Source organism: Mobula hypostoma, chromosome 8, assembly GCF_963921235.1.
Source record: "Mobula hypostoma chromosome 8, sMobHyp1.1, whole genome shotgun sequence".
Lineage (NCBI taxonomy): Eukaryota > Metazoa > Chordata > Chondrichthyes > Myliobatiformes > Myliobatidae > Mobula > Mobula hypostoma.
The window spans coordinates 118,710,983-118,737,045 of NC_086104.1; the positions used below are offsets into that span (position 1 = coordinate 118,710,983).

At 58.3% G+C, this 26,063-nt stretch overlaps 1 protein-coding gene across 2 annotated transcripts in view; it reads left to right on the top strand.

The window, feature by feature from the left end:
* Positions 1 to 26,063, top strand: part of bcl3 (BCL3 transcription coactivator) — a 58,447-nt gene that overhangs the window by 13,273 nt on the left and 19,111 nt on the right. For both annotated transcript variants that reach the window (XM_063055223.1, XM_063055222.1), the window contains exons 3-5: positions 3,388 to 3,496; positions 16,763 to 16,976; positions 19,078 to 19,166. In XM_063055223.1, coding sequence (XP_062911293.1) covers positions 3,388 to 3,496; positions 16,763 to 16,976; positions 19,078 to 19,166 — 412 coding nt within the window. The remainder of the gene's footprint in view (positions 1 to 3,387; positions 3,497 to 16,762; positions 16,977 to 19,077; positions 19,167 to 26,063) is intronic.

The window sequence follows — 26,063 nt, forward strand, 5'->3', positions numbered from 1 at the left end:
TGGTAATGGTATCTTTTACCTGTAAACTTAAACCATGCTTCTAGTTTTCAGTTGAACCATCCCTGGATGAAAGAGAGCTCACCCTACGTGTTTCCCTCACGGGCTTACATAGCTCAATGAGATCATCCCTCAGCCTCTGACTCTTCAAGGAATACAGAGTCAACATGTCTAACGTTTCCCTGTAGCCCCATCCCCCGAGTTCTGGCAGCATCTTTGTAGTCCTTCTCCACTCCCTAGCCAATTCAACCTCATCCCTCCTACAACAGGGTGACCAAATCCAAACACGATCACCTCACCAATGTCTCATCTAACTGACCGTGTCCTCCCAAGTCCAATACTCAGTGCCCTGACAATGGAAGACCTGCAAGCCATGAGCCTTTTTCACCTCCCTGTCCACCTGAAACTCCACATGTATCTGTATTTGACGGTCCCGTCGTTCTACAGCACTCCCCGGTGCCCCACTGTTCAACTAAAGACCTGCCTTGATTTGTGCGTCCAATGTGGAACACCTCTCACTTATCAGAATTAATTTTCATTTCCCAGTCAGCCCAACTACTCTGCCAACCGAGATCCCACAGCTATTCTCAATCCTCCTCATCGCCACCTATTAACACCACCTGTGCACGTGTTGGCTGCAGGCTCATTAAATATTCCTCGTGCTGTGCATTCTCATCCAAGTCGGTTATATCAAAGACAGACAACACTGGGCCCAAGCCGATCCCTGAGGAAGACCACCAGTCACAGACATCCAATCCAGAAATGACTTTCCACCAGGAGCCTCTACATCTGACCATAGCCGTGGGCTCAGCTCACTAACGCTCTTGTTGCTGAAGGTTGGGCAGAGATTGGCCAAGCACAGGTCCCGTGTGGTCTCCCAGCAGAACTGCCTTCTAACTTGCCAGCCTCACTCATTGCACATACGCACTCAGGTGCGGGGGATCCTATTCCCACCACCCACCCCGGTACGTGAGCGGACCCGTGTCAACACGCTGTTAGATGGGAACTGGAGTGACAGTTATAGGTATCAGTGTATATTAGGAAGCAGCTTGAGGGGGGAGAGAGAGCTCAGGCAGTCGAAGGGGATTCCAGAGTTCACACATAACACAGATCAGGGCACAGCCTTCTGATGACACATCACTACTTCCCGAATATTGCTCAGCCCAGGCAGTGTTCCTGGAATCCCTCAGTCCCGGGAGTGTGTGGTGGGATGGTCCAGAGAGAGCTTCACTCTGTGTCTGGCTCTGGAAGTGTGTGATGCGATGGTATGGATGGAGTTTCAGTTCGTGCCTGCCCCCAGGAGTGTGGAGGGAGAGGGGGCTGTAACCATGGTCAGACTGGGGTGTAGTGGTGGTCACAGGGTTACACAGCAGATGAACAGCCTCTTTGACAACCTCATCTGTGCTGACTCACATTCCCATTGAAAATAGTCCCATCTGCTTTAGGTTTGTTCGTAACACTCTAAATCCTTCCCATCTATGTACCTGTTCTAGTGTCTTTTAATTATGTTTCCATTAGTGTGAGAATCTGGGACCAGCTAGAAGGACGTCCCTTTCAAACAATGATTTCTTTAGCTAGACCGAATTTCTTTAGCTAGTAGGAATATCTTTAGCTATTAGTGTATCTTTTGAATTCATTCCCACAGACGGCTGTGGAGGTTAAGTCATTGGGTATCCTTACAGCGGAGGTTGATTGGTTCTTGATTAGTCAGTGTGTCTAAGGTCAGGAAAGGTTGAGAAGAAAAATAAATCAGTCATGATTGAATGGCAGAGCGGACTCGATGGGTCATTCTGCTCTCATGTCTTATAGTCTTATGTGTTCATGTACCTGCCTCAATTACTTCTGCCTGCTCATCCCGTATATTGACCATCATCTGGGTGAAGATCCTCAGTAAATCTCTCCTCTCACATTAAACCTTTGCCCTGTAGTTGATGATTCTCCAGCGCTGGGGATAAAGATTCCGTATATTCACCCTAGCTAACCACCTTCTGTCAATAACTCAGTCCTTCCCGATAATGTCCTACTAGACTTGTACGTCTCCATCAGCACGTAGTTCTCTAATCCTGCCAACCCACGTAGAGTACAAAAAGGGGTAACAGTCTTTAAACATTCAGGCTTCACGCCGCTATGCCATTCCACATCTCCTCAACTGTTATTGGAATTGGTTTATTTTTGTCAAATGTACCGAGATATGGTGAAACGCTTGTCTTGCTTACTGCTCATACAGGTCAGATCATTACACAGTGCATTAAGGCAGAACAAGGTAAAACAATAACAATGCAGAATAAAGTGTAACAGCTACAGAGAAAGTGCAGTGCAGGTAAACTGTAAAGTGCAAGACCATAACGAGGTAGATTGTGAGGCCAAGAGTCCAACTTATCGTACATGAGATCTGTTTGAGTAATTGATAATAATGAGATAGCTATCCTTGAGCCAAGTGGTACGTGCTTTTGTATCTTCTGTCCGATTTGGAGAGAGTGTCCAGGGTGTGTATTGCCTTTTCTGATGTTAGCTGCTTTACCAGGTCGAGGGAGCGTAGACAGAGTCTTTGGAGGGGAGGCTGACTCCCATGAGCTGCTGATGTTCCACATTAGGACCTCATCCCAATCTATCTCTGTGTCCCTCATGTCCAGGACAGGAGTATGGATAGGAAGATGGTTATCAGGAATAATTGAGTGATATTGTGGGGGAGTGGGTGGGGGAAAGGATCAGTAGGAGTGAATATGGGAGGGTGTAAGGAGGAGCTGGGTGAGGGGACGTGACAGGGAGGACTCGGACATAGATCCTATCAATGTCCCATTGTAAACTACGACAACCCTTCACACTATCCACAACACCAACAACGTTCATGCCATTTGCAAATTTACCAACTCACCCTTCACTTTCATGTAAGAATCATTTATAATACCCTTCTAATACCCCTGCATCACAAAGAGCAGCCACATTTCCCTCAATCCCATGCTCCTGACTTTCTCAATGAGCCTACCCTGGTGTACTTTACTGAAATCCACAGACACCACATTCACTGCTCTACTTTCAGCAATGTGCTTTGTCACATTCTCAATGAATTCAGCCAGGCCCATGAGGAATGACCTGTACCTCACTGTCCCTCATCAGAGGATGCTTCTCCAGTAGAGAGGGGTTGGGGTGATGGAGGAGTAAGGAAGGTCGATGGGGAGGGCAGTGAGTGGGGGCAGAAGTGACGGTCAATGGTGATGGGGGGGTAGTGAGTGGAGGGAAGCAGTCATGAGGGTTGATAGTGATGGGGAGGGGCAGTGATGGAGGGTGAGGTGAGGAATGACAGGGAGAGCAGCAGAGAGTGGGCGTGGGTACACAGTTGTTCCAATATTGAGTGACACACCCCCCCCCCCCGGCTCTCCCCATCCACAGACCCCTCCACATTGCGGTGGCCCAGGGGGACGTTCACATGGTGCAGAGGCTCGTCCACCTCCTTCTCCTCGGCAAGAAGAGCTTGGACATCTACAACAACCTCCGGCAGGTAAGAAACAGGGGTGGAGGGAAGGTAACTGGAAGGGTAAGAGGGTGGGGATAAACCAGGAAACAGGTGTATAGGGGCCTGAACAGAGGGATATCACAGAGACCCGTGAGTTTTGCAGGGGCTGGACAGGGTTACAGAGAAGGAGAGGGGTGTAGGAGCCAGAGGAGGTTACAGTCGAGGAGGGGTGTAGGAGCCAGAGGGGTTTAGAGAGATGGGGAGAGGTGTATGGGCTAGAGGGGGTTTACAGAATTGGGGAAGGGTGTAGGGGCTAGAGGGGGTTTACAAAGATGGGGAGGGGTGTAGGGGCTAGAGGGGTTTATAGAGATGGGGAGGGGTGTAGGGGGTCGGAGGAGTTTACAGAGATGGAGAGGGGTGTAGGGGGTCGGAGGGGTTTACAGAGATGGGGAGGGGTGTAGGAGGCCGGAGGGGTTTACAGAGATGGGGAGGGGTGTAGAGGGCCGGAGGGGTTTACAGAGATGGGGAGGGGTGTTGGGGTTGGAGGGGTTTACAGAGATGGGGAGGGGTGTAGAGGGCCAGAGGGGTTTAAAGAGATGGGGAGGGGTGTAGAGGGCCGGAGGGGTTTACAGAGATGGGGAGGGGTGTAGAGGGCCGGAGGGGTTTACAGAGATGGGGAGAGGTGTAGAGGGCCGGAGGGGTTTACAGAGATGGAAGAGGGGTGATGGGGCCGGAGGGGTTTACAGAGATGGGGAGGGGTGTAGAGGGCCAGAGGGGTTTAAAGAGATGGGGAGGGGTGTAGAGGGCCGGAGGGGTTTACAGAGATGGGGAGGGGTGTAGGGGGCCAGAGGGGTTTACAGAGATGGGGAGAGGTGTAGGGGGACAGAGGGGTTTACAGAGATGGGGAGGGGTGTAGAGGGCCAGAGGGGTTTACAGAGGTGGGGAGAGATGTAGAGGGCCGGAGGGGTTTACAGAGTTGGGGGAGGGGTGATGGGGCTGGAGGGGTTTACAGAGATGGGGAGGGGTGTAGAGGGCTGGAGGGGTTTACAGAGATGGGGAGGGGAGTAGGGGGCCAGAGGGGTTAACAGAGATGGGGAGGGGTGTCGAGGGCTGGAGGGGTTTACAAAGATGGGGAGGGGTGTGGGGGCCCGGAGGGGTTTACAGAGATGGGGAGGGGTGTAGAGGGCCGGAGGGGTTTACAGAGATGGGGAGGGGTGTAGAGGGCTGGAGGGGTTTACAGAGATGGGGAGGGGTGTAGGGGGTCGGAGGGGTTTACAGCGATGGGGAGGGGTGTAGAGGGCCGGAGGGGTTTACAGAGATGGGGAGGGGTGTAGAGGGCCGGAGAGGTTTACAGAGATGGAGGAGGGGTGATGGGGCCGGAGGGGTTTACAGAGATGGGGAGGGGTGTAGAGGGCTGGAGGGGTTTACAGAGATGGGGAGGGGAGTAGGGGGCCAGAGGGGTTAACAGAGATGGGGAGGGGTGTCGAGGGCTGGAGGGGTTTACAAAGATGGGGAGGGGTGTGGGGGCCCGGAGGGGTTTACAGAGATGGGGAGGGGTGTAGAGGGCCGGAGGGGTTTACAGAGATGGGGAGGGGTGTAGAGGGCTGGAGGGGTTTACAGAGATGGGGAGGGGTGTAGGGGGTCGGAGGGGTTTACAGCGATGGGGAGGGGTGTAGAGGGCCGGAGGGGTTTACAGAGATGGGGAGGGGTGTAGAGGGCCGGAGAGGTTTACAGAGATGGAGGAGGGGTGATGGGGCCGGAGGGGTTTACAGAGATGGGGAGGGGTGTAGAGGGCCAGAGGGGTTTAAAGAGATGGGGAGGGGTGTAGAGGGCCGGAGGGGTTTACAGAGATGGGGAGGGGTGTAGGGGGCCAGAGGGGTTTACAGAGATGGGGAGAGGTGTAGGGGGACAGAGGGGTTTACAGAGATGGGGAGGGGTGTAGAGGGCCAGAGGGGTTTACAGAGGTGGGGAGAGATGTAGAGGGCCGGAGGGGTTTACAGAGTTGGGGGAGGGGTGATGGGGCTGGAGGGGTTTACAGAGATGGGGAGGGGTGTAGAGGGCTGGAGGGGTTTACAGAGATGGGGAGGGGAGTAGGGGGCCAGAGGGGTTAACAGAGATGGGGAGGGGTGTCGAGGGCTGGAGGGGTTTACAAAGATGGGGAGGGGTGTGGGGGCCCGGAGGGGTTTACAGAGATGGGGAGGGGTGTAGAGGGCCGGAGGGGTTTACAGAGATGGGGAGGGGTGTAGAGGGCTGGAGGGGTTTACAGAGATGGGGAGGGGTGTAGGGGGTCGGAGGGGTTTACAGCGATGGGGAGGGGTGTAGAGGGCCGGAGGGGTTTACAGAGATGGGGAGGGGTGTAGAGGGCCGGAGAGGTTTACAGAGATGGAGGAGGGGTGATGGGGCCGGAGGGGTTTACAGAGATGGGGAGGGGTGTAGAGGGCTGGAGGGGTTTACAGAGATGGGGAGGGGAGTAGGGGGCCAGAGGGGTTAACAGAGATGGGGAGGGGTGTCGAGGGCTGGAGGGGTTTACAAAGATGGGGAGGGGTGTGGGGGCCCGGAGGGGTTTACAGAGATGGGGAGGGGTGTAGAGGGCCGGAGGGGTTTACAGAGATGGGGAGGGGTGTAGAGGGCTGGAGGGGTTTACAGAGATGGGGAGGGGTGTAGGGGGTCGGAGGGGTTTACAGCGATGGGGAGGGGTGTAGAGGGCCGGAGGGGTTTACAGAGGTGGGGAGGGGTGTAGAGGGCCGGAGAGGTTTACAGAGATGGAGGAGGGGTGATGGGGCCGGAGGGGTTTACAGAGATGGAAGAGGGGTGATGGGGCCGGAGGGGTTTACAGAGATGGGGAGGGGTGTAGAGGGCCAGAGGGGTTTAAAGAGATGGGGAGGGGTGTAGAGGGCCGGAGGGGTTTACAGAGATGGGGAGGGGTGTAGGGGGCCAGAGGGGTTTACAGAGATGGGGAGAGGTGTAGGGGGACAGAGGGGTTTACAGAGATGGGGAGGGGTGTAGAGGGCCAGAGGGGTTTACAGAGGTGGGGAGAGATGTAGAGGGCCGGAGGGGTTTACAGAGTTGGGGGAGGGGTGATGGGGCTGGAGGGGTTTACAGAGATGGGGAGGGGTGTAGAGGGCTGGAGGGGTTTACAGAGATGGGGAGGGGAGTAGGGGGCCAGAGGGGTTAACAGAGATGGGGAGGGGTGTCGAGGGCTGGAGGGGTTTACAAAGATGGGGAGGGGTGTGGGGGCCCGGAGGGGTTTACAGAGATGGGGAGGGGTGTAGAGGGCCGGAGGGGTTTACAGAGATGGGGAGGGGTGTAGAGGGCTGGAGGGGTTTACAGAGATGGGGAGGGGTGTAGGGGGTCGGAGGGGTTTACAGCGATGGGGAGGGGTGTAGAGGGCCGGAGGGGTTTACAGAGATGGGGAGGGGTGTAGAGGGCCGGAGAGGTTTACAGAGATGGAGGAGGGGTGATGGGGCCGGAGGGGTTTACAGAGATGGGGAGGGGTGTAGAGGGCTGGAGGGGTTTACAGAGATGGGGAGGGGAGTAGGGGGCCAGAGGGGTTAACAGAGATGGGGAGGGGTGTCGAGGGCTGGAGGGGTTTACAAAGATGGGGAGGGGTGTGGGGGCCCGGAGGGGTTTACAGAGATGGGGAGGGGTGTAGAGGGCCGGAGGGGTTTACAGAGATGGGGAGGGGTGTAGAGGGCTGGAGGGGTTTACAGAGATGGGGAGGGGTGTAGGGGGTCGGAGGGGTTTACAGCGATGGGGAGGGGTGTAGAGGGCCGGAGGGGTTTACAGAGATGGGGAGGGGTGTAGAGGGCCGGAGAGGTTTACAGAGATGGAGGAGGGGTGATGGGGCCGGAGGGGTTTACAGAGATGGGGAGGGGTGTAGAGGGCCAGAGGGGTTTAAAGAGATGGGGAGGGGTGTAGAGGGCCGGAGAGGTTTACAGAGATGGAGGAGGGGTGATGGGGCCGGAGGGGTTTACAGAGATGGAAGAGGGGTGATGGGGCCGGAGGGGTTTACAGAGATGGGGAGGGGTGTAGAGGGCCAGAGGGGTTTAAAGAGATGGGGAGGGGTGTAGAGGGCCGGAGGGGTTTACAGAGATGGGGAGGGGTGTAGGGGGCCAGAGGGGTTTACAGAGATGGGGAGAGGTGTAGGGGGACAGAGGGGTTTACAGAGATGGGGAGGGGTGTAGAGGGCCAGAGGGGTTTACAGAGGTGGGGAGAGATGTAGAGGGCCGGAGGGGTTTACAGAGTTGGGGGAGGGGTGATGGGGCTGGAGGGGTTTACAGAGATGGGGAGGGGTGTAGAGGGCTGGAGGGGTTTACAGAGATGGGGAGGGGAGTAGGGGGCCAGAGGGGTTAACAGAGATGGGGAGGGGTGTCGAGGGCTGGAGGGGTTTACAAAGATGGGGAGGGGTGTGGGGGCCCGGAGGGGTTTACAGAGATGGGGAGGGGTGTAGAGGGCCGGAGGGGTTTACAGAGATGGGGAGGGGTGTAGAGGGCTGGAGGGGTTTACAGAGATGGGGAGGGGTGTAGGGGGTCGGAGGGGTTTACAGCGATGGGGAGGGGTGTAGAGGGCCGGAGGGGTTTACAGAGATGGGGAGGGGTGTAGAGGGCCGGAGAGGTTTACAGAGATGGAGGAGGGGTGATGGGGCCGGAGGGGTTTACAGAGATGGGGAGGGGTGTAGAGGGCTGGAGGGGTTTACAGAGATGGGGAGGGGAGTAGGGGGCCAGAGGGGTTAACAGAGATGGGGAGGGGTGTCGAGGGCTGGAGGGGTTTACAAAGATGGGGAGGGGTGTGGGGGCCCGGAGGGGTTTACAGAGATGGGGAGGGGTGTAGAGGGCCGGAGGGGTTTACAGAGATGGGGAGGGGTGTAGAGGGCTGGAGGGGTTTACAGAGATGGGGAGGGGTGTAGGGGGTCGGAGGGGTTTACAGCGATGGGGAGGGGTGTAGAGGGCCGGAGGGGTTTACAGAGATGGGGAGGGGTGTAGAGGGCCGGAGAGGTTTACAGAGATGGAGGAGGGGTGATGGGGCCGGAGGGGTTTACAGAGATGGGGAGGGGTGTAGAGGGCCAGAGGGGTTTAAAGAGATGGGGAGGGGTGTAGAGGGCCGGAGGGGTTTACAGAGATGGGGAGGGGTGTAGGGGGCCAGAGGGGTTTACAGAGATGGGGAGAGGTGTAGGGGGACAGAGGGGTTTACAGAGATGGGGAGGGGTGTAGAGGGCCAGAGGGGTTTACAGAGGTGGGGAGAGATGTAGAGGGCCGGAGGGGTTTACAGAGTTGGGGGAGGGGTGATGGGGCTGGAGGGGTTTACAGAGATGGGGAGGGGTGTAGAGGGCTGGAGGGGTTTACAGAGATGGGGAGGGGAGTAGGGGGCCAGAGGGGTTAACAGAGATGGGGAGGGGTGTCGAGGGCTGGAGGGGTTTACAAAGATGGGGAGGGGTGTGGGGGCCCGGAGGGGTTTACAGAGATGGGGAGGGGTGTAGAGGGCCGGAGGGGTTTACAGAGATGGGGAGGGGTGTAGAGGGCTGGAGGGGTTTACAGAGATGGGGAGGGGTGTAGGGGGTCGGAGGGGTTTACAGCGATGGGGAGGGGTGTAGAGGGCCGGAGGGGTTTACAGAGATGGGGAGGGGTGTAGAGGGCCGGAGAGGTTTACAGAGATGGAGGAGGGGTGATGGGGCCGGAGGGGTTTACAGAGATGGGGAGGGGTGTAGAGGGCTGGAGGGGTTTACAGAGATGGGGAGGGGAGTAGGGGGCCAGAGGGGTTAACAGAGATGGGGAGGGGTGTCGAGGGCTGGAGGGGTTTACAAAGATGGGGAGGGGTGTGGGGGCCCGGAGGGGTTTACAGAGATGGGGAGGGGTGTAGAGGGCCGGAGGGGTTTACAGAGATGGGGAGGGGTGTAGAGGGCTGGAGGGGTTTACAGAGATGGGGAGGGGTGTAGGGGGTCGGAGGGGTTTACAGCGATGGGGAGGGGTGTAGAGGGCCGGAGGGGTTTACAGAGGTGGGGAGGGGTGTAGAGGGCCGGAGAGGTTTACAGAGATGGAGGAGGGGTGATGGGGCCGGAGGGGTTTACAGAGATGGGGAGGGGTGTAGAGGGCTGGAGGGGTTTACAGAGATGGGGAGGGGTGTAGGGGGTCGGAGGGGTTTACAGAGATGGAGAGGGGTGTAGGGGGTCGGAGGGGTTTACAGAGATGGGGAGGGGTGTAGAGGGCCGGAGGGGTTTACAGAGATGAGGAGCGGTGTAGAGGGCCGGAGGGGTTTACAGAGATGGGGAGGGGTGTTGGGGTTGGAGGGGTTTACAGAGATGGGGAGGGGTGTTGGGGTTGGAGGGGTTTACAGAGACGGGGAGGGGTGTAGAGGGCCAGAGGGGTTTAAAGAGATGAGGAGGGGTGTAGAGGGCCGGAGGGGTTTACAGAGATGGGGAGGGGTGTAGAGGGCCGGAGGGGTTTACAGAGATGGGGAGGGGTGTAGGGGGCCAGAGGGGTTTACAGAGATGGGGAGAGGTGTAGGGGGCCAGAGGGGTTTACAGAGATGGGGAGGGGTGTAGAGGGCCGGAGGGGTTTACAGAGATGAGGAGCGGTGTAGAGGGCCGGAGGGGTTTACAGAGATGGGGAGGGGTGTTGGGGTTGGAGGGGTTTACAGAGAAGGGGAGGGGTGTTGGGGTTGGAGGGGTTTACAGAGACGGGGAGGGGTGTAGAGGGCCAGAGGGGTTTAAAGAGATGAGGAGGGGTGTAGAGGGCCGGAGGGGTTTACAGAGATGGGGAGGGGTGTAGAGGGCCGGAGGGGTTTACAGAGATGGGGAGGGGTGTAGGGGGCCAGAGGGGTTTACAGAGATGGGGAGAGGTGTAGGGGGCCAGAGGGGTTTACAGAGATGGGGAGGGGTGTAGAGGGCCGGAGGGGTTTACAGAGATGGGGAGGGGTGTCGAGGGCTGGAGGGGTTTACAGAGATGGGGAGGGGTGTAGGGGGCCGGAGGGGTTTACAGAGATGGGGAGGGGTGTAGAGGGCCAGAGGGGTTTACAGAGATGGGGAGGGATGTAGGGGGTCGGAGGGGTTTACAGAGATGGGGAGGGGTGTAGGGGGCCAGAGGGGTTTACAGCAATGGGGAGGGGTGTAGAGGGCCGGAGGGGTTTACAGAGATGGGGAGGGGTTTACAGAGATGGGGAGGGGTGTAGAGGGCCAGATGGGTTTACAGAGATGGGGATGGGTGTAGAGGGCCGGAGGGGTTTACAGAGTTGGGGGAGGGGTGATGGGGCTGGAGGGGTTTACAGAGATGCAGAGAGGAGTAGAGGGCTGGAGGGGTTTACAGAGATGGGGAGGGGTGTAGGGGGCCAGAGGGGTTAACAGAGATGGGGAGGGGTGTCGAGGGCTGGAGGGGTTTACAGAGATGGGGAGGGGTGTAGGGGGCCGGAGGGGTTTACAGAGATGGGGAGGGGTGTAGAGGACCAGAGGGGTTTACAGAGATGGGGAGGGGTGTAGGGGGTCGGAGGGGTTTACAGAGATGGGGAGGGGTGTAGGGGGCCAGAGGGGTTTACAGCAATGGGGAGGGGTGTAGAGGGCCGGAGGGGTTTACAGAGATGGGGAGGGGTGTAGAGGGCCAGAGGGGTTTACAGAGATGGGGAGGGGTGTAGGGGGCTGGAGGGGTTTACAGAGATGGGAAGGGGTGTAGGGGGCTGGAGGGGTTTACAGAGATGGGGAGGGGTGAAGGGGGCTTGAGGGGTTTACAGATATGGGGAGGGGTGTAGGGGGCCAGAGGGGTTTACAGAGATTGGGAGGGGTGTAGAGGGCCATAGGGGTTTACAGAGACAGGTGTGATTTGGGGGCCGGTGACAGTCACTGAGATAGGTATAACAGAGAACAGAAAAGATTCTGCAGGTGCTGGAAATCCAAAGTAACTGCTGCGGAGTGAAATGCTGGAGGAACTCAGCAGGTGTGGGAGCATCTATGCAGGGGAATGAATGGTCCTGGTGAACAATCTGGGTCAGACACTCTGGCCCTTTATTGCCCTCCATAGATTCTGCCTGACCTGCTGAGTGCCTCCAGTGTGCGTGTGTTACTCGAGCTAACACAGACGTTGATTGAGCTGTTGTTTTGCAATGAGCCCTCAGTGTGTGACTGTAAGTTGCAGTGACTGCTATCATGTAATTGCCTAATTTCCCAGAAGAGCAGTGTATACAAGCACATCAATGTCAGATCTGCTTTCCTCGAACACTCTCAGACCCACAGTTCACCGTCAACTCGTGAAACCACAGAGAATAAATACAAAGTGATTCACAAACTGCACAAAACGATTTGCCAACAGCCAGTGTTTTGGAACCCCTTTCCCAGTTGAGATATCGAGGCAGAGTGAGAAATTCCACCACACGATGAGTGGACAGTGAGAGCAGTGCACTGTCCAGACACCCAAGACAACACCACAGCTGGGCTTCAATGCCATCCAACCCTGGCACAGGTCTCCCTCCCTTCTCCCCCTGCCCTCTCCCCTCCCCCTCTGCTCTCCTCTTCCCCTCTCCCCCTCCACTCTCCCCTTCCACTCTCCTCCTCCTCCTGCCCTCTCCCCCTCTGCTCTCCTCTTCCCCTCTCCCCTTCCACTCTCCCCCTCCACTCTCCCCTTCCATGCTCCCCTTCCTCTCTCCCCTCCACTCTCCCCCTCCACTCTCTCCTTCCACTCCCCCCTCCTCTCTCCCCTCCACTCTCCCTTTCCTCTCTCCCTTTCCACTCTCCTCCTCCACTCTCCCCCTCCCCTTTCCTGTCCCCCACCCCCTCTGCTCCCTCCCCCTCCCTCCCACTCTCCCTCTCCCCCACCCCTTCCCCTCTCCTCTCCCCCCACCTCTCTCCCTCCCCACTCGGCCACCCCTCCTATTGACAAAATGCTCCCTCCTCCTGCTCGCTCCTTCCTGCATGCCTCCAGGACTGTGCACACCACCCTCCTCTCAAATCCCAGCGCGGCTTCTCTCCACCCAGTGCCTAACGGGTGGAGCGCCTTGGGTGGTGGGGGTCTCGGGGTGAGGGACACACCTCCCCTGAAGCCAGTAACCGACGGCACCAGAGTGCAGCCACACTTCCTGCAAGCAGATTCCACCGGCAAACTTCCAGGGAATTGGGGAATTCCCCTCTGGAGTTGAACCAGCCAGACCAGATCCTTCAAACACAGCAACCTAATCAGCCTGACCTGGAGCCAGCTCAGACACAGAGACTCTCTGCGCACCGTTCAGACACACACCCAGGATCAGACACAGACAGAGACTTTGTACTGTTCAAACACACACTCCCGGGGTCAGACACGGTGAAGCTCCCTCCACACTCTCCAATCACACACTCTCGGGGTCAGACACAGTGAAGCTCCCTCCACACTCTCCAATCACACACTCCCGGGGTCAGACACGGTGAAGCTCCCTCCGCACTCTCCAATCACACACTCCCGGGGTCAGACACAGTGAAGCTCCCTCCACACTCTCCAATCACACACTCCCGGGGTCAGACACAGTGAAGCTCCCTCCACACTCTCCAATCACACACTCCCGGGGTCAGACACAGTGGTGTGTAGGGAAGGGCTGGACAGTGTTACAGGTTGAGGGAGGAGTGTAGGATTCGGGGTGGCTTACAGAGTGGGAGGAGAGAAGAATGCACTAGTGCATGAAAGCATTGTTCCTGTGTTAGGGCAGGGATGGGTTAACTGAATTGTTTACTACTAGTGCTGGTGCGTGTGTTCTTTTACAAGAAGTCATGTGTGTGTGCGCCGCCTTGCTCGCTTGGAGAGGCACCCGTTGTGCTGGCCCAAACTGTGGCAACGGGACTTTCCCGCAACCCTAATCAGACACACACACACCGCCCGCCACTTCCTTTTCTCTCGCTCTCTCTCTCTCTCTCACACACACACACACAGATACACATACACACAAACCACAGACACAGACAAACACGCACACATACATACAGACACACACACAGACACACACAAAGCACAGACACAAACACACACACAGACACACACAAGACTGGGTCTCACTGCTGTTCCCGAGGTGTTACCTCAGATGGTGGGGTTATGGGTGTCAATAATAGCACAATAAGTGGGGTTTGGAGGAATGGGAGGTTAGTGATCCACCCCATGGGTCCTAGTTCCTGCTCAAAGCATGGTCCATTCCCAGGAAAAGTCTGACCCCAACCACAGTCTCATCCCAACCCCAGTCTGTTCCCAACCACAGTCTGATCCCAGGTACAGTCTGGTCCTGGGCACAGTCTGATTCCAACCACAGTCTGATCCCGGGCACAGTCTAATCCTGGGCACAGTCTGATCCCAACCACAGTCCAATCCCAGGCACAGTCTGATCCAGGGCACAGTCTGATCACAATCACTGTCTTATCCTCTGTACAGTCTCATCACGGTCACAGTCTGATCCCAACCACACTCTGATCCAGCAAACCAGCATTCTGTCATCATTGCCACTCTGATCAAGCAAGTCAGGAACTGGTGGGAGGGAAGAGCATGAATCAGTGTGTGAGGGGGAGAGAGTGAGTGTGGGAAAACAGGGATGGAGGTTGTAAAGGAGGGAGGATGTGTGAGCATGGAGGGAGGAAAGTTGGGAGAGAGGCAGGTCAGTGATACCTTGTAGATGTACCATCCCAGTGAGAATACAGACACAGTGGGGTTGACTTCAAGAGGCTGTACTAGACAAACAGAAGATCCTGCACTCTCCCTTGTTCTCCACCCTCTCCCTCTCTCTCCCCTCCCCTCTCTCTTTCCCATCTCCTTTTGTCCCCACTCTCCCCTCCCTCTCTCTTCTCCCTCTCCCTCTCTCTCCCCCTCCCTCTTTCTTTCCCCCTCTCTCCTCTTCTCACTCTCTCTTCCCTGTCTCCCTCTTCCCTCTCTGTTCCCTCCGCCCTGTTACTTCCCCCCCCTTCCAGTGAAATGTACTGTGTAGCGGGGGACTGAGTCCAGTCAGTGTGACCTCTCCCTCACCCACTCCGTGGCCATGCCGGGACAAGCTGGGGAATTGGTATGGGATCCGCTCCCTCACCCACTCCGTGGCCATGCCGGGACAAGCTGGGGAATTGGTATGGGATCCGCTCCCTCACCCACTCCGTGGCCATGCCGGGACAAGCTGGGGAATTGGTATGGGATCCGCTCCCTCACCCACTCCGTGGCCATGCCAGGACAAGCTGGGGAATTGGTATGGGATCCTCTTCCTCACCCCCTCCACAGCTGCGCTGGGGTAATCCCGGGAACGGGTGTTGAATTCTTTCCCTGATCCCATTCCTGGCTGTGCTGGGTTAATCCTGGGAATGGGTGTGGGATTGATTCTCGAAATGGCCAAGGTGATGCCCGGTTGTAAGGCCCCTTCCTGGGAAGAGCCAGTATTTCAATGTCTGCGGAGGGGGTGTGAAGGGAGGAAAGAGGGAGGGAGACAGATGGAGGGGAGAGGTGGAGACTGGGTCTAGGGAGGGACAGGGGGAGATGGATGGGAATTGGGAGGGAGAAAGTGAGGCAGAGAGGGGCGGGAGAGAGAGGGAGAAGAAGAGAGAAGGGGGGAAGAGGAAGGGAGGGGGTGAGTGATGGATGAAGAGAGAGAGAGGGATGTAGGGGAGAAGGATAAAGAAGGAAGGGAGAGGGAGGGAGGAGTGAAAGAGGAAGGTAGAGAGTTGGGTTGAAAGAAATTGGGAGGAAGAGAGAGGGAGGGTGAGGGAGAGTGGAAGGGAAGCATTGAGTGAGAAAGTTGTGGAGGAGAGAGGGAGACTGAAGGAGTGTTTGAGGGAGAGAGGGTGTAGGAGAGAAAGGGAGGAAGAGTGGGAAAGGAAAGCAAGATGGAGGGGGAGAAGAGCAGAGGAGGGGGGAGACTGAGGGAGAAAATGGGAAAGGAGGGAGGTAGGGGTAGAGAGGGTGGAGGGAAAAAATGGAAGGTGAGTGAGAAGAGTTGTTGGAGAAGATGGTGTGAGGAGGGGTGAGAGGGTGTGGGGATGAGAGGAAGTGAAGCAGTGAGAAGAGAGGTGAGAGAGAGGAGGGTGAAGGTGAGGGAGGGAGAGATAAAGAGAGAGAGGGAACGGAGTGCTTTTCCTGGAGTGAAGGGGCTGTGGGGTGACCTTACAGAGGTTTATAATTCCTTGAGGGGCAGAGATAAGAAATACACTTACCTTATCCCCAGGGTTGGGGAGTCTGAAGCCAGAGGCCTGAGGTTTAAATTGGGGTTGTGGAGAGATTTAAAGGGAACCCCTCATTCAACCAGCAGCTGGTCCGTATATGGAACGAAAGACCAGAGAAAGTGGTCGAGGCAGGTGCATTCAAAAGGCACTTGGACAGGTCAGTGGATAAGAAGCGTTTAGAGGGATATGGGCAGACGATTCCATCAAAATGGCTGGGATGACTGTCATTGTTGTGTGAATTGTGAAACGCTTGACATGAACCCCTCACACACACATGCACAGACACAAAGACAGACACACACACACACATAGACAGACACACACAGGCATTGTGACCCTCTGGGGCAAGATGGAGGTCAGTAGCTCTGTCTGTGACCCTCTCTGTCCCATTGTGTCCTGTCCCCACCCTTCACAATCCTTTCCCTCCCATCTCTTCCCTACCCTCCCTCTGCCCCTCCCCCTCCCCCTCCCTCATCACTCCTCACTCCTTCTCTCCTCCCCATCTCGGCAGAGGAGGGGGAGGGGTGGGGTTCTCACTCACTGCCCTGTCTTCCCGTAACAGCTCAGTTGTCAGTGAGAGCGGTTCCCTCACCTGCGTCAGCCGAGCTGAGGTGCGGAGATAGGATGTGCTGTGGTTACCGCATCTGCGTCCTTGGCTTCCTGGGTCGGCTTCAGCTTTTCTCACAACTGTCAGCCGCTGTCGTACAGTCAAAGAGACAGCTAAAACTGCCTCAGCTGTAACCCTCACTGATCCGAGCACCCCTCATCTCTGTGACCCTTCAAGCCCCTACAACCCTCTGTGACCCCCCTGTGGTCCAAACCACACACCCCCCATCTCTGTGACCCCTCCAGTTCTTACACCCCCTCCCCAGCTTTGTAACCCCCGCTGGCCCCAATATTTCTCCCTGTCTGTGTGACACATTACTTTGGACCTTGATTTGGTGGGATGGGAGTGGGGAAAGGATGCAGGGGGATTTACCCCCTTCCTGAGGTTTACCCTTGCTCTGCATCAGCATGTGTGGTATCACAATGTCCTGTGTGTTCAATATGTCAATGATAGTTCTGACCTCTAACACACTCTCTCTACCTCACTCTCCCGTTGCCCTCCTCCTTCCCTTCCACCCCCTCATTCTCTTACCCTCCCCTCCCCCCTCCCCACGTCTCCTGCTCTCCCCCCCCCCCAGACGCCACTGCACCTGGCTGTGATTACTCGACACGCGGATCTGACCGCGGTGCTGGTGACGGGCGGTGCCTCTCCAGTGCTATTGGACCGTAATGGGCAGTCGGCCATCCACCTCGCCTGTGAGCATCGCTGCCTCAGCTGTCTGCGCAGCCTCCTGGGCCTGGCCCACGGCAAGGGCCGGGGGGCTGCTGACCTTGACATCCGCAACTATGAGGGTGAGTCCTCTTACCCATCGGTCCTTCCTCGGATTCCTTCCCCACGCCCTATAGCTCTGTGCCCTCTTGCTACATGCTCCGTGGGGAGATATTTCCAGCTACCTTACCCCATCCACACTCCTCATGAAGTTGTTTCAGGTGCCCCCTCTGAGCCAGGGAGAAGTGATTTCTCCCCCACCAACCCTCAACCTACATCCCTGGGAATTCCCTCTGCAGCCTCTCCTGTGCCACCTCTTGTCGTGTGGCGACACCAGGGCAGGAAGGAGCTGGGACTTGGGGAGGATGGGGCACAAGCGGAGGTCAGGATGCGGGTGGTCAAGAAGCGTGTTTGGGGGGGGTGGAATGGGCTACCGGTGTCAGGAGGGTCTGTAGGGTTTTGACCCAAATCTTTGAAGATTCAAAATCATTTAATGTCATTTCCTGTGCACGTGTAAAAGATAACGTGATAATTGTTACTCCACTTCAGACGCATCACAAAAAGAAAAATAAGGTAAAGAAAACAATAATTTAAAATACACCACAAATACAGTACTGTGCTGAAATGTCTTAGGCACATGCAAAAAAATTCTGTAAAATGAAGAAGCTTTCAAAAGTAATGAAATGTGATGTTTCTAAATATCAAAAAAACTATCAAGAGCAGTATCTCATTGGGTAGCCCCACATTCCAAAGCCCCATTATCTCTAGTCATAACCCAAATATTGCTGCTACAGAGAAACCATTACATTAGCAGTGAAACTTTACAGCGGGTTACACAGTGAAACACAAAATCAAATCAGTATTTAGTGTGACCACCCTTTGCCTTTAAAACTGCATCAATTCTCTTTGGTATACGGTCATGCAGTTTTATAAGAAAATCGGCTGGTAGGTTCCAAGCATCTTGGAGAACTTGCCACAGTTCTTCAGCAGACTCTGGCTCCCTCACTTGCATCTGTCTGACGTTGAGATCAGGATTCTGTGGAAGCTATACAATCTGATGGGGAAAGTAGCCGGTTTTGAGTCTGGTGGTTGAGAAGGGAATGGCTCCCCAGAATGCCAGAGGCCAAGGGGAGGTGTGGTAGAGGCCGGAAACATATGGCAGACATAGTGGACAGTGCAAGCGTCTTCCCGGAGGTAGAAATGTCAAACACCAGAGAACATGAGAGCGGTGCCTCAGAAAGGTGGCATCCACCATTAAGGACCTTCGTCTGCAGGACATGCCCTTTTTCCGTTGTTACTGTATAGATATATTTACTGTAATAGATTTACTTTTTTTTCTATATTATCATGTATTACATTCTACTGCTGCTGCTACATTAACAAATTTCATGACATAGGCCGGCGATAGTAAACCTGATGCTGATTCTGATGTGCTTTAAAGGTTAGCGGGGACAAGTTTAAAGGTGACATTCAGGGCAAGTTTTTTTATAGACAGAGATCACTGCCTGGAGTCAGTTACCAGGGTCAGGCGTGGAAGCAGGCAGTTTGCTGGAGTTTAACTCATGCAGTCTGCTGGGAGAATTTCAGCAAGTACTTTGGTCTCAGCCGGCAGCATCCACTGCTTATTCCTCTCCATTGCTGCTGCCTGACCTGCTGAGATCTGCCAGCATTTTGTGGATGTTATTCAATGCAGAATCTGTTGTGTTGGTGGAGTATGAAGGTGCAATTTAATGTCAGAGCAATGTATACAATATACATCCTGAAATGGCTTTTCTTTGCAAGGAAAGGCTTTTGGATAGAGGCAGGAATGTGAAGAGAATGGAGGGACACGGGTGTTTGGTGTAGATTGGCATCAAGATGGGCACAGGACGATGGGCCAAATGGCCTATCCCGTGTGTTCCATCAGCCGTTGAGTTCGTCCGGCAGATGAAGTGTTGTACTGGTGTCTCGTAAGGTTGTGCAGAGACCTGTCTGTAACTTGTACCCTGTAGCCCTCCTGCACGTCGGCCACTCCTGGAGCTGTGGATTTTGACCCCTGGGACCCACTCCACCCCCAGCTCTAGGTGTTCCCTGACCCTGGTGGAAGAATGCCACTCATCCCCGGCGGGGCTGCGGTTCAGACACACACTCCGACTCTGAGCAGAGTCTAATGACAGTAGTCACGTTGTCCTCTCCCTCGCCCAGGTTACACACCGCTTCACATTGCCGTCAACAACCAGGACAGCAACATTCTCACCTTCCTGCTGGACCAGGGGGCGGACATTGACGCCGTGGTGAGTGTGGAGTAGGGGTGAAGAGGGAAGAGGCTTCTGTCTAGGGGGACGGGAGGGGTGAGCAATGGGGCGGGAGGAGGGTGGTGAGCAAGGAATGAGGGGCAAGGACTGTCTGTGGGGAGTGAGAAGGGAGAAAGGGAGAAAGGCAGTAGGAGTCTGTCTTACCGGACTGAGGAGGGAGAATGGAGAGGGGAGAGGGATCTGTCTGTGGGGAGTGAGGACAGAGAGAGAGAGGGAGAGGGGGAGAGGGATCTGTCTGTGGGGAGTGAGGAGAGAGAATGGAGAGGGGGAAGGGGGTCTGTCTGTGGGAGTGAGGAGAGAGAATGGAGAGGGGGGAGGGGGTCTGTCTGTGGGAGTGAGGAGAGAGAATGGAGAGGGGGGAGGGGGTCTGTCTGTGGGAGTGAGGAGAGAGAATGCAGAGGGGAGAGGGGGCCTGTGTGTGGGGAGTGAGGACAGAGAGGGGGGAGAGGGGGAGAGGGGGTCTGTCTGTGGGGAGTGAGGACAGAGAGGGGGAGAGGGGGAGAGGGGGTCTGTCTGTGGGGAGTGAGGACAGAGAGGGGGAGAGGGGGTCTGTCTGTGGGGAGTGAGGACAGAGAGGGGGAGAGGGGGTCTGTCTGTGGGGAGTGAGGACAGAGAGGGGGAGAGGGGGAGAGGGGGACTGTCTGTGGGGAGTGAGGACAGAGAGGGGGAGAGGGGGAGAGGGGGTCTGTCTGTGGGGAGTGAGGACAGAGAGGGGGAGAGGGGGAGAGGGGGTCTGTCTGTGGGAGTGAGGAGAGAGAATGGAGAGGGGAGAGGGGGCCTGTGTGTGGGGAGTGAGGACAGAGAGGGGGAGAGGGGGTCTGTCTGTGGGGAGTGAGGAGAGAGAATGGAGAGGGGAGAGGGGGTCTGTCTGTGGGGAGTGAGGACAGAGAGGGGGAGAGGGGGTCTGTCTGTGGGGAGTGAGGACAGAGAGGGGGAGAGGGAGAGAGGGGGTCTGTCTGTGGGAGTGAGGAGAGAGAATTGAGAGGGGAGAGGGGGCCTGTGTGTGGGGAGTGAGGACAGAGAGGGGGAGAGGGGGAGAGGGGGTCTGTCTGTGGGGAGTGAGGACAGAGAGGGGGAGAGGGGGCCTGTCTGTGGGGAGTGAGGACAGAGAGGGGGAGAGGGGGAGAGGGGGTCTGTCTGTGGGGAGTGAGGACAGAGAGGGGTAGAGGTGGAGAGGGGGTCTGTCTGTGGGGAGTGAGGACAGAGAGGGGGAGAGGGGGAGAGGGGGTCTGTCTGTGGGGAGTGAGGACAGAGAGGGGGAGAGGGGGTCTGTCTGTGGGGAGTGAGGACAGAGAGGGGGAGAGGGGGAGAGGGGGTCTGTCTGTGGGAGTGAGGAGAGAGAATGGAGAGGGGAGAGGCGGCCTGTGTGTGGGGAGTGAGGACAGAGAGGGGGAGAGGGGGAGAGGGGGTCTGTCTGTGGGGAATGAGGACAGAGAGGGGGAGAGGGGGTCGGTCTGTGGGGAGTGAGGACAGAGAGGAGGAGAGGGGGAGAGGGGGTCTGTCTGTGGGGAGTGAGGACAGAGGGGGGAGAGGAGGAGAGGGGGTCTGTCTGTGGGGAGTGAGGACAGAGAGGGGGAGAGGGCGTCTGTCTGTGGGGAGTGAGGACAGGGAGGGGGAGAGGGGGAGAGGGAGTCTGTCTGTGGGGAGAGAGGACAGAGAGGGGGAGAGGGGGAGAGGGGGTCTGTCTGTGGGGAGTGAGGAGGGAGGATGGAGAGGGCAGAGGGGGTCTGTCTGTGGGGAGTGAGGACAGAGAAGGGGAGAGGGGGAGATTGGGTCTGTCTGTGGGGAGCGAGGACAGAGAGGGGGAGAGGGGGAGAGGGGGCCTGTCTGTAGGGAGTGAGGACAGAGAGGGGAGGGGGAGAGGGGGTCTGTCTGTGGGGAGTGAGGACAGAGAAGGGAGGGGGAGAGGAGTGGTCTGTCTGTGGGGAGTGAGGACAGAGAGAGGGGAGGGGGAGTGGGGGCCTGTGTGTGGGGAGTGAGGAAAGAGAGGGGGAGAGGGGGTCTGTCTGTGGGGAGTGAGGACAGAGAGCGGGAGAGGGGCAGAGGGGGTCTGTCTGTGGGGAGTGAGGACAGAGAGGGGAGGGGGAGAGGGGGTCTGTCTGTGGGGAGTGAGGACAGAGAAGGGAGGGGGAGAGGAGTGGTCTGTCTGTGGGGAGTGAGGACAGAGAGGGGAGGGGGAGAGGGGGTCTGTCTGTGGGGAGTGAGGACAGAGAAGGGAGGGGGAGAGGAGTGGTCTGTCTGTGGGGAGTGAGGACGGAGAGAGGGGAGGGGGAGAGGGGGCCTGTGTGTGGGGAGTGAGGACAGAGAGGGGGAGAGGGGGTCTGTGTGTGGGGAGTGAGGACAGAGAGGGGGAGAGGGGGAGAGGGAGTCTGTCTGTGGGGAGTGAGGACAGAGAGGGGGAGAGGGGGAGAGGGGGCCTGTGTGTGGGGAGTGAGGAAAGAGAGGGGGAGAGGGGGTGTGTCTGTGGGGAGTGAGGACAGAGAGGGGGAGAGGGGGAGAGGGTGTCTGTCTGTGGGGAGTGAGGACAGACAGGGGGACAGGGAGAGAGGGGGTCTGTCTGTGGGGAGTGAGAACAGAGAGGGGGAGAGGGGGTCTCTGTGTGGGGAGTGAGGACAGAGAGGGGGAGAGGGGGTCTGTCTGTGGGGAGTGAGGACAGAGAGGGGGAGAGGGGGAGAGGGGGCCTGTGTGTGGGGAGTGAGGACAGAGAGGGGGAGAGGGGGTCTGTCTGTGGGGAGTGAGGACAGAGAAGGGGAGAGGGGGAGAGGGGGAGAGGGGGTCTGTCTGTGGGGAGTGAGGACAGAGAGGGGAGGGGAAGAGGGGGTCTGTCTGTGGGGAGTGAGGACAGAGAGGGGAGGGGGAGAGGAGTGGTCTGTCTGTGGGGAGTGAGGACAGAGAGAGGGGAGGGGGAGAGGGGGCCTGTGTGTGGGGAGTGAGGACAGAGAAGGGGAGAGCGGGTCTGTCTGTGGGGAGTGAGGACAGAGAGGGGGAGAGGGGGTCTGTGTGTGGGGAGTGAGGACAGAGAGGGGGAGAGGGGGAGAGTGGGTCTGTCTGTGGGGAGTGAGGACAGAGAGGGGGAGAGGGGGAGAGGGGGCCTGTGTGTGGGGAGTGAGGACAGAGAGGGGGAGAGGGGGTCTGTCTGTGGGGAGAGAGGACAGAGAGGGGAGGGGGAGAGGAGGTCTGTCTGTGGGGAGTGAGGACAGAGAGCGGGAGTGGGGGAGAGGGGGTCTGTCTGTGGGGAGTGAGGACAGAGAGGGGGAGAGGGGGAGAGTGGGCCTGTGTGTGGGGAGTGAGGACGGAGAGGGGGAGAGGGGGTCTGTCTGTGGGGAGTGAGGACAGAGAGGGGGAGAGGGGGTCTGTCTGTGGGGAGTGAGGACAGAGAGGGGGAGAGGGGGTCTGTCTGTGGGGAGTGAGGACAGAGAGGGGGAGAGGGGGAGAGGGGGTCTGTCTGTGGGGAGTGAGGACAGAGAGGGGGAGAGGGGGTCTGTCTGTGGGGAGTGAAGACAGAGAGGGGGAGAGGGGGATAGGGGGTCTGTCTGTGGGGAGTGAGGACAGAGAGGGGGAGAGGGGGTCTGTCTGTGGGGAGTGAGGACAGAGAGGGGGAGAGTGGGTCTGTCTGTGGGGAGTGAGGACAGAGAGGGGGAGAGGGGGAGAGGAGGTCTGTCTGTGGGGAGTGAGGACAGAGAGGGGGAGAGGAGGAGAGGGGGTCTGTCTGTGGGGAGTGAGGACAGAGAGGGGGAGAGGGGGAGAGGGGGTCTGTCTGTTGGGAGTGAGGAGGGAGGATGGAGAGGGGAGAGGGGGTCTGTCTGTGGGGAGTGAGGAGGGAGGATGGAGTGGGGAGAGGGGGTCTGTCTGTGGGGAGTGAGGAGAGAGAAGGGGAGAGGGGGAGAGGGGGTCTGTCTGTGGGGAGTGAGGACAGAGAGGGAGAGAGGGGGAGAGGGGGTCTGTCTGTGGGGAGTGAGGACAGAGAGAGGGGAGGGGGAGAGGGGGCCTGTGTGTGGGGAGTGAGGACAGAGAGGGGGAGAGGGGGAGAGGGGGTCTGTCTGTGGGGAGTGAGGACAGAGAGGGGAGGGGGAGAGTGGGTCTGTCTGTGGGGAGTGAGGACAGAGAGGGGAGGGGGAGAGGGGGTCTGTCTGTGGGGAGTGAGGACAGAGAAGGGAGGGGGATAGGAGTGGTCTGTCTGTGGGGAGTGAGGACAGAGAGAGGGGAGGGGGAGAGGGGGCCTGTGTGTGGGGAGTGAGGACAGAGAGGGGGAGAGGGAGAGAGGGGGTCTGTCTGTGGGGAGTGAGGACAGAGACGGGGAGAGGGGGAGAGGGGTCTGTGTGTGGGGAGTGAGGACAGAGGGGCGACAGGGGGAGAGTGGGTCTGTGTGTGGGGAGTGAGGACAGAGAGGGGGAGAGAGGGAGAGGGGGTCTGTCTGTGGGGAGTGAGGACAGAGAGGGGGAGAGGGGGACAGTGGGTCTCTCTGTGGGGAGTGAGGACAGAGAGGGGGAGAGGGGGTCTGTCTGTGGGGAGTGAGGACAGAGAGGGGGAGAGGGGGAGACGGGGTCTGTCCGAGGGGAGTGAGGACAGAGAGGGGGAGAGGGGGAGATGGGGTGAGGGGGAGTGAGGACAGAGAGGGGGAGAGGGGGCCTGTGTGTGGGTAGTGAGGACAGAGAGGGGGAGAGGGGGAGAGGGTGTCTGTCTGTGGGGAGTGAGGACAGAGAGGGGGAGAGGGGGAGGGGGGTCTGTCTGTGGGGAGTGAGGACAGAAAGGGGGAGAGGGGGCCTGTGTGTGGGTAGTGAGGACAGAGAGGGGGAGAGGGGAAGAGGGTGTCTGTCTGTGGGGAGTGAGGACAGAGAGGGGGAGAGGGGGAGTGAGGACAGAGAGGGGGAGAGGGGGCCTGTGTGTGGGTAGTGAGGACAGAGAGGGGGAGAGGGGGAGAGGGTGTCTGTCTGTGGGGAGTGAGGACAGAGAGGGGGAGAGGGGGAGGGGGGTCTGTCTGTGGGGAGTGAGGACAGAGAGGGGGAGAGGGGGAGAGGGTGTCTGTGTGTGGGGAGTGAGGACAGAGACGGGGAGAGGGGGAGAGGGGGTCTGTCTTTGGGGAGTGAGGACAGAGAGGGGGAGAGGGGGAGAGGGGGCCTGTGTGTGGGGAGTGAGGACAGAGAGGGGGAGAGGGGGAGAGGGGGTCTGTCTGTGGGGAGTGAGGACAGAGAGGGGGAGAGGGGGTCTGTCTGTGTGGAGAGAGGACAGAGAGGGGGAGAGGGGGAGAGGGGGTCTGTCTTTGGGGAGTGAGGACAGAGAGGGGGAGAGGGGGAGAGGGGGCCTGTGTGTGGGGAGTGAGGACAGAGAGGGGGAGAGGGGGAGAGGGGGTCTGTCTGTGGGGAGTGAGGACAGAGAGGGGGAGAGGGGGTCTGTCTGTGTGGAGAGAGGACAGAGAGGGGGAGAGGGGGAGTGGGGGTCTGTCTGTGGGGAGTGAGGACAGAGAGGGGGAGAGAGGGAGAGGGGGTCTGTCTGTGGGGAGTGAGGACAGAGAGGGGAGGGGGAGAGGAGGTCTGTCTGTGGGGAGTGAGGACAGAGAGGGGGAGAGGGGGAGAGTGGGTCTGTGTGTGGGGAGTGAGGACAGAGAGGGGGAGAGGGGGAGAGGGGGCCTGTGTGTGGGGAGTGAGGACAGAGAGGGGGAGAGGGTGAGAGGGGGTCTGTCTGTGGGGAGTGAGGACAGAGAGGGGGAGAGGGGGAGAGGGGGTCTGTCTGTGGGGAGTGAGGACAGAGAGGGTGAGAAGGGGTCTGTCTGTTTGGAGAGAGGACAGACGGGGAGGGGGAGAGGAGGTCTGTCTGTGGGGAGTGAGGACAGAGAGGGGGAGAGGGGGAGAGGGGGTCTGTCTGTGGGGAGTGAGGACAGAGAGGGGGAGAGGGGGAGACGGGGTCTGTCCGAGGGGAGTGAGGACAGAGAGGGGGAGAGGGGGAGATGGGGAGAGGGGGAGTGAGGACAGAGAGGGGGAGAGGGGGCCTGTGTGTGGGTAGTGAGGACAGAGAGGGGGAGAGGGGGAGAGGGTGTCTGTCTGTGGGGAGTGAGGACAGAGAGGGGGAGAGGGGGAGGGGGGTCTGTCTGTGGGGAGTGAGGACAGAAAGGGGGAGAGGGGGCCTGTGTGTGGGTAGTGAGGACAGAGAGGGGGAGAGGGGGAGAGGGTGTCTGTCTGTGGGGAGTGAGGACAGAGAGGGGGAGAGGGGGAGTGAGGACAGAGAGGGGGAGAGGGGGAGAGGGTGTCTGTCTGTGGGGAGTGAGGACAGAGAGGGGGAGAGGGGGAGGGGGGTCTGTCTGTGGGGAGTGAGGACAGAGAGGGGGAGAGGGGGAGAGGGTGTCTGTGTGTGGGGAGTGAGGACAGAGACGGGGAGAGGGGGAGAGGGGGTCTGTCTTTGGGGAGTGAGGACAGAGAGGGGGAGAGGGGGAGAGGGGGCCTGTGTGTGGGGAGTGAGGACAGAGAGGGGGAGAGGGGGAGAGGGGGTCTGTCTGTGGGGAGTGAGGACAGAGAGGGGGAGAGGGGGTCTGTCTGTGTGGAGAGAGGACAGAGAGGGGGAGAGGGGGAGAGGGGGTCTGTCTGTGGGGAGTGAGGACAGAGAGGGGGAGAGAGGGAGAGGGGGTCTGTCTGTGGGGAGTGAGGACAGAGAGGGGAGGGGGAGAGGAGGTCTGTCTGTGCGGAGTGAGGACAGAGATGGGAGAGGGGGAGAGTGGGTCTGTGTGTGGGGAGTGAGGACAGAGAGGGGTAGAGGGGGAGAGGGGGCCTGTGTGTGGGGAGTGAGGACAGAGAGGGGGAGAGGGTGAGAGGGGGACTGTCTGTGGGGAGTGAGGACAGAGAGGGGGAGAGGGGGAGAGGGGGTCTGTCTGTGGGGAGTGAGGAC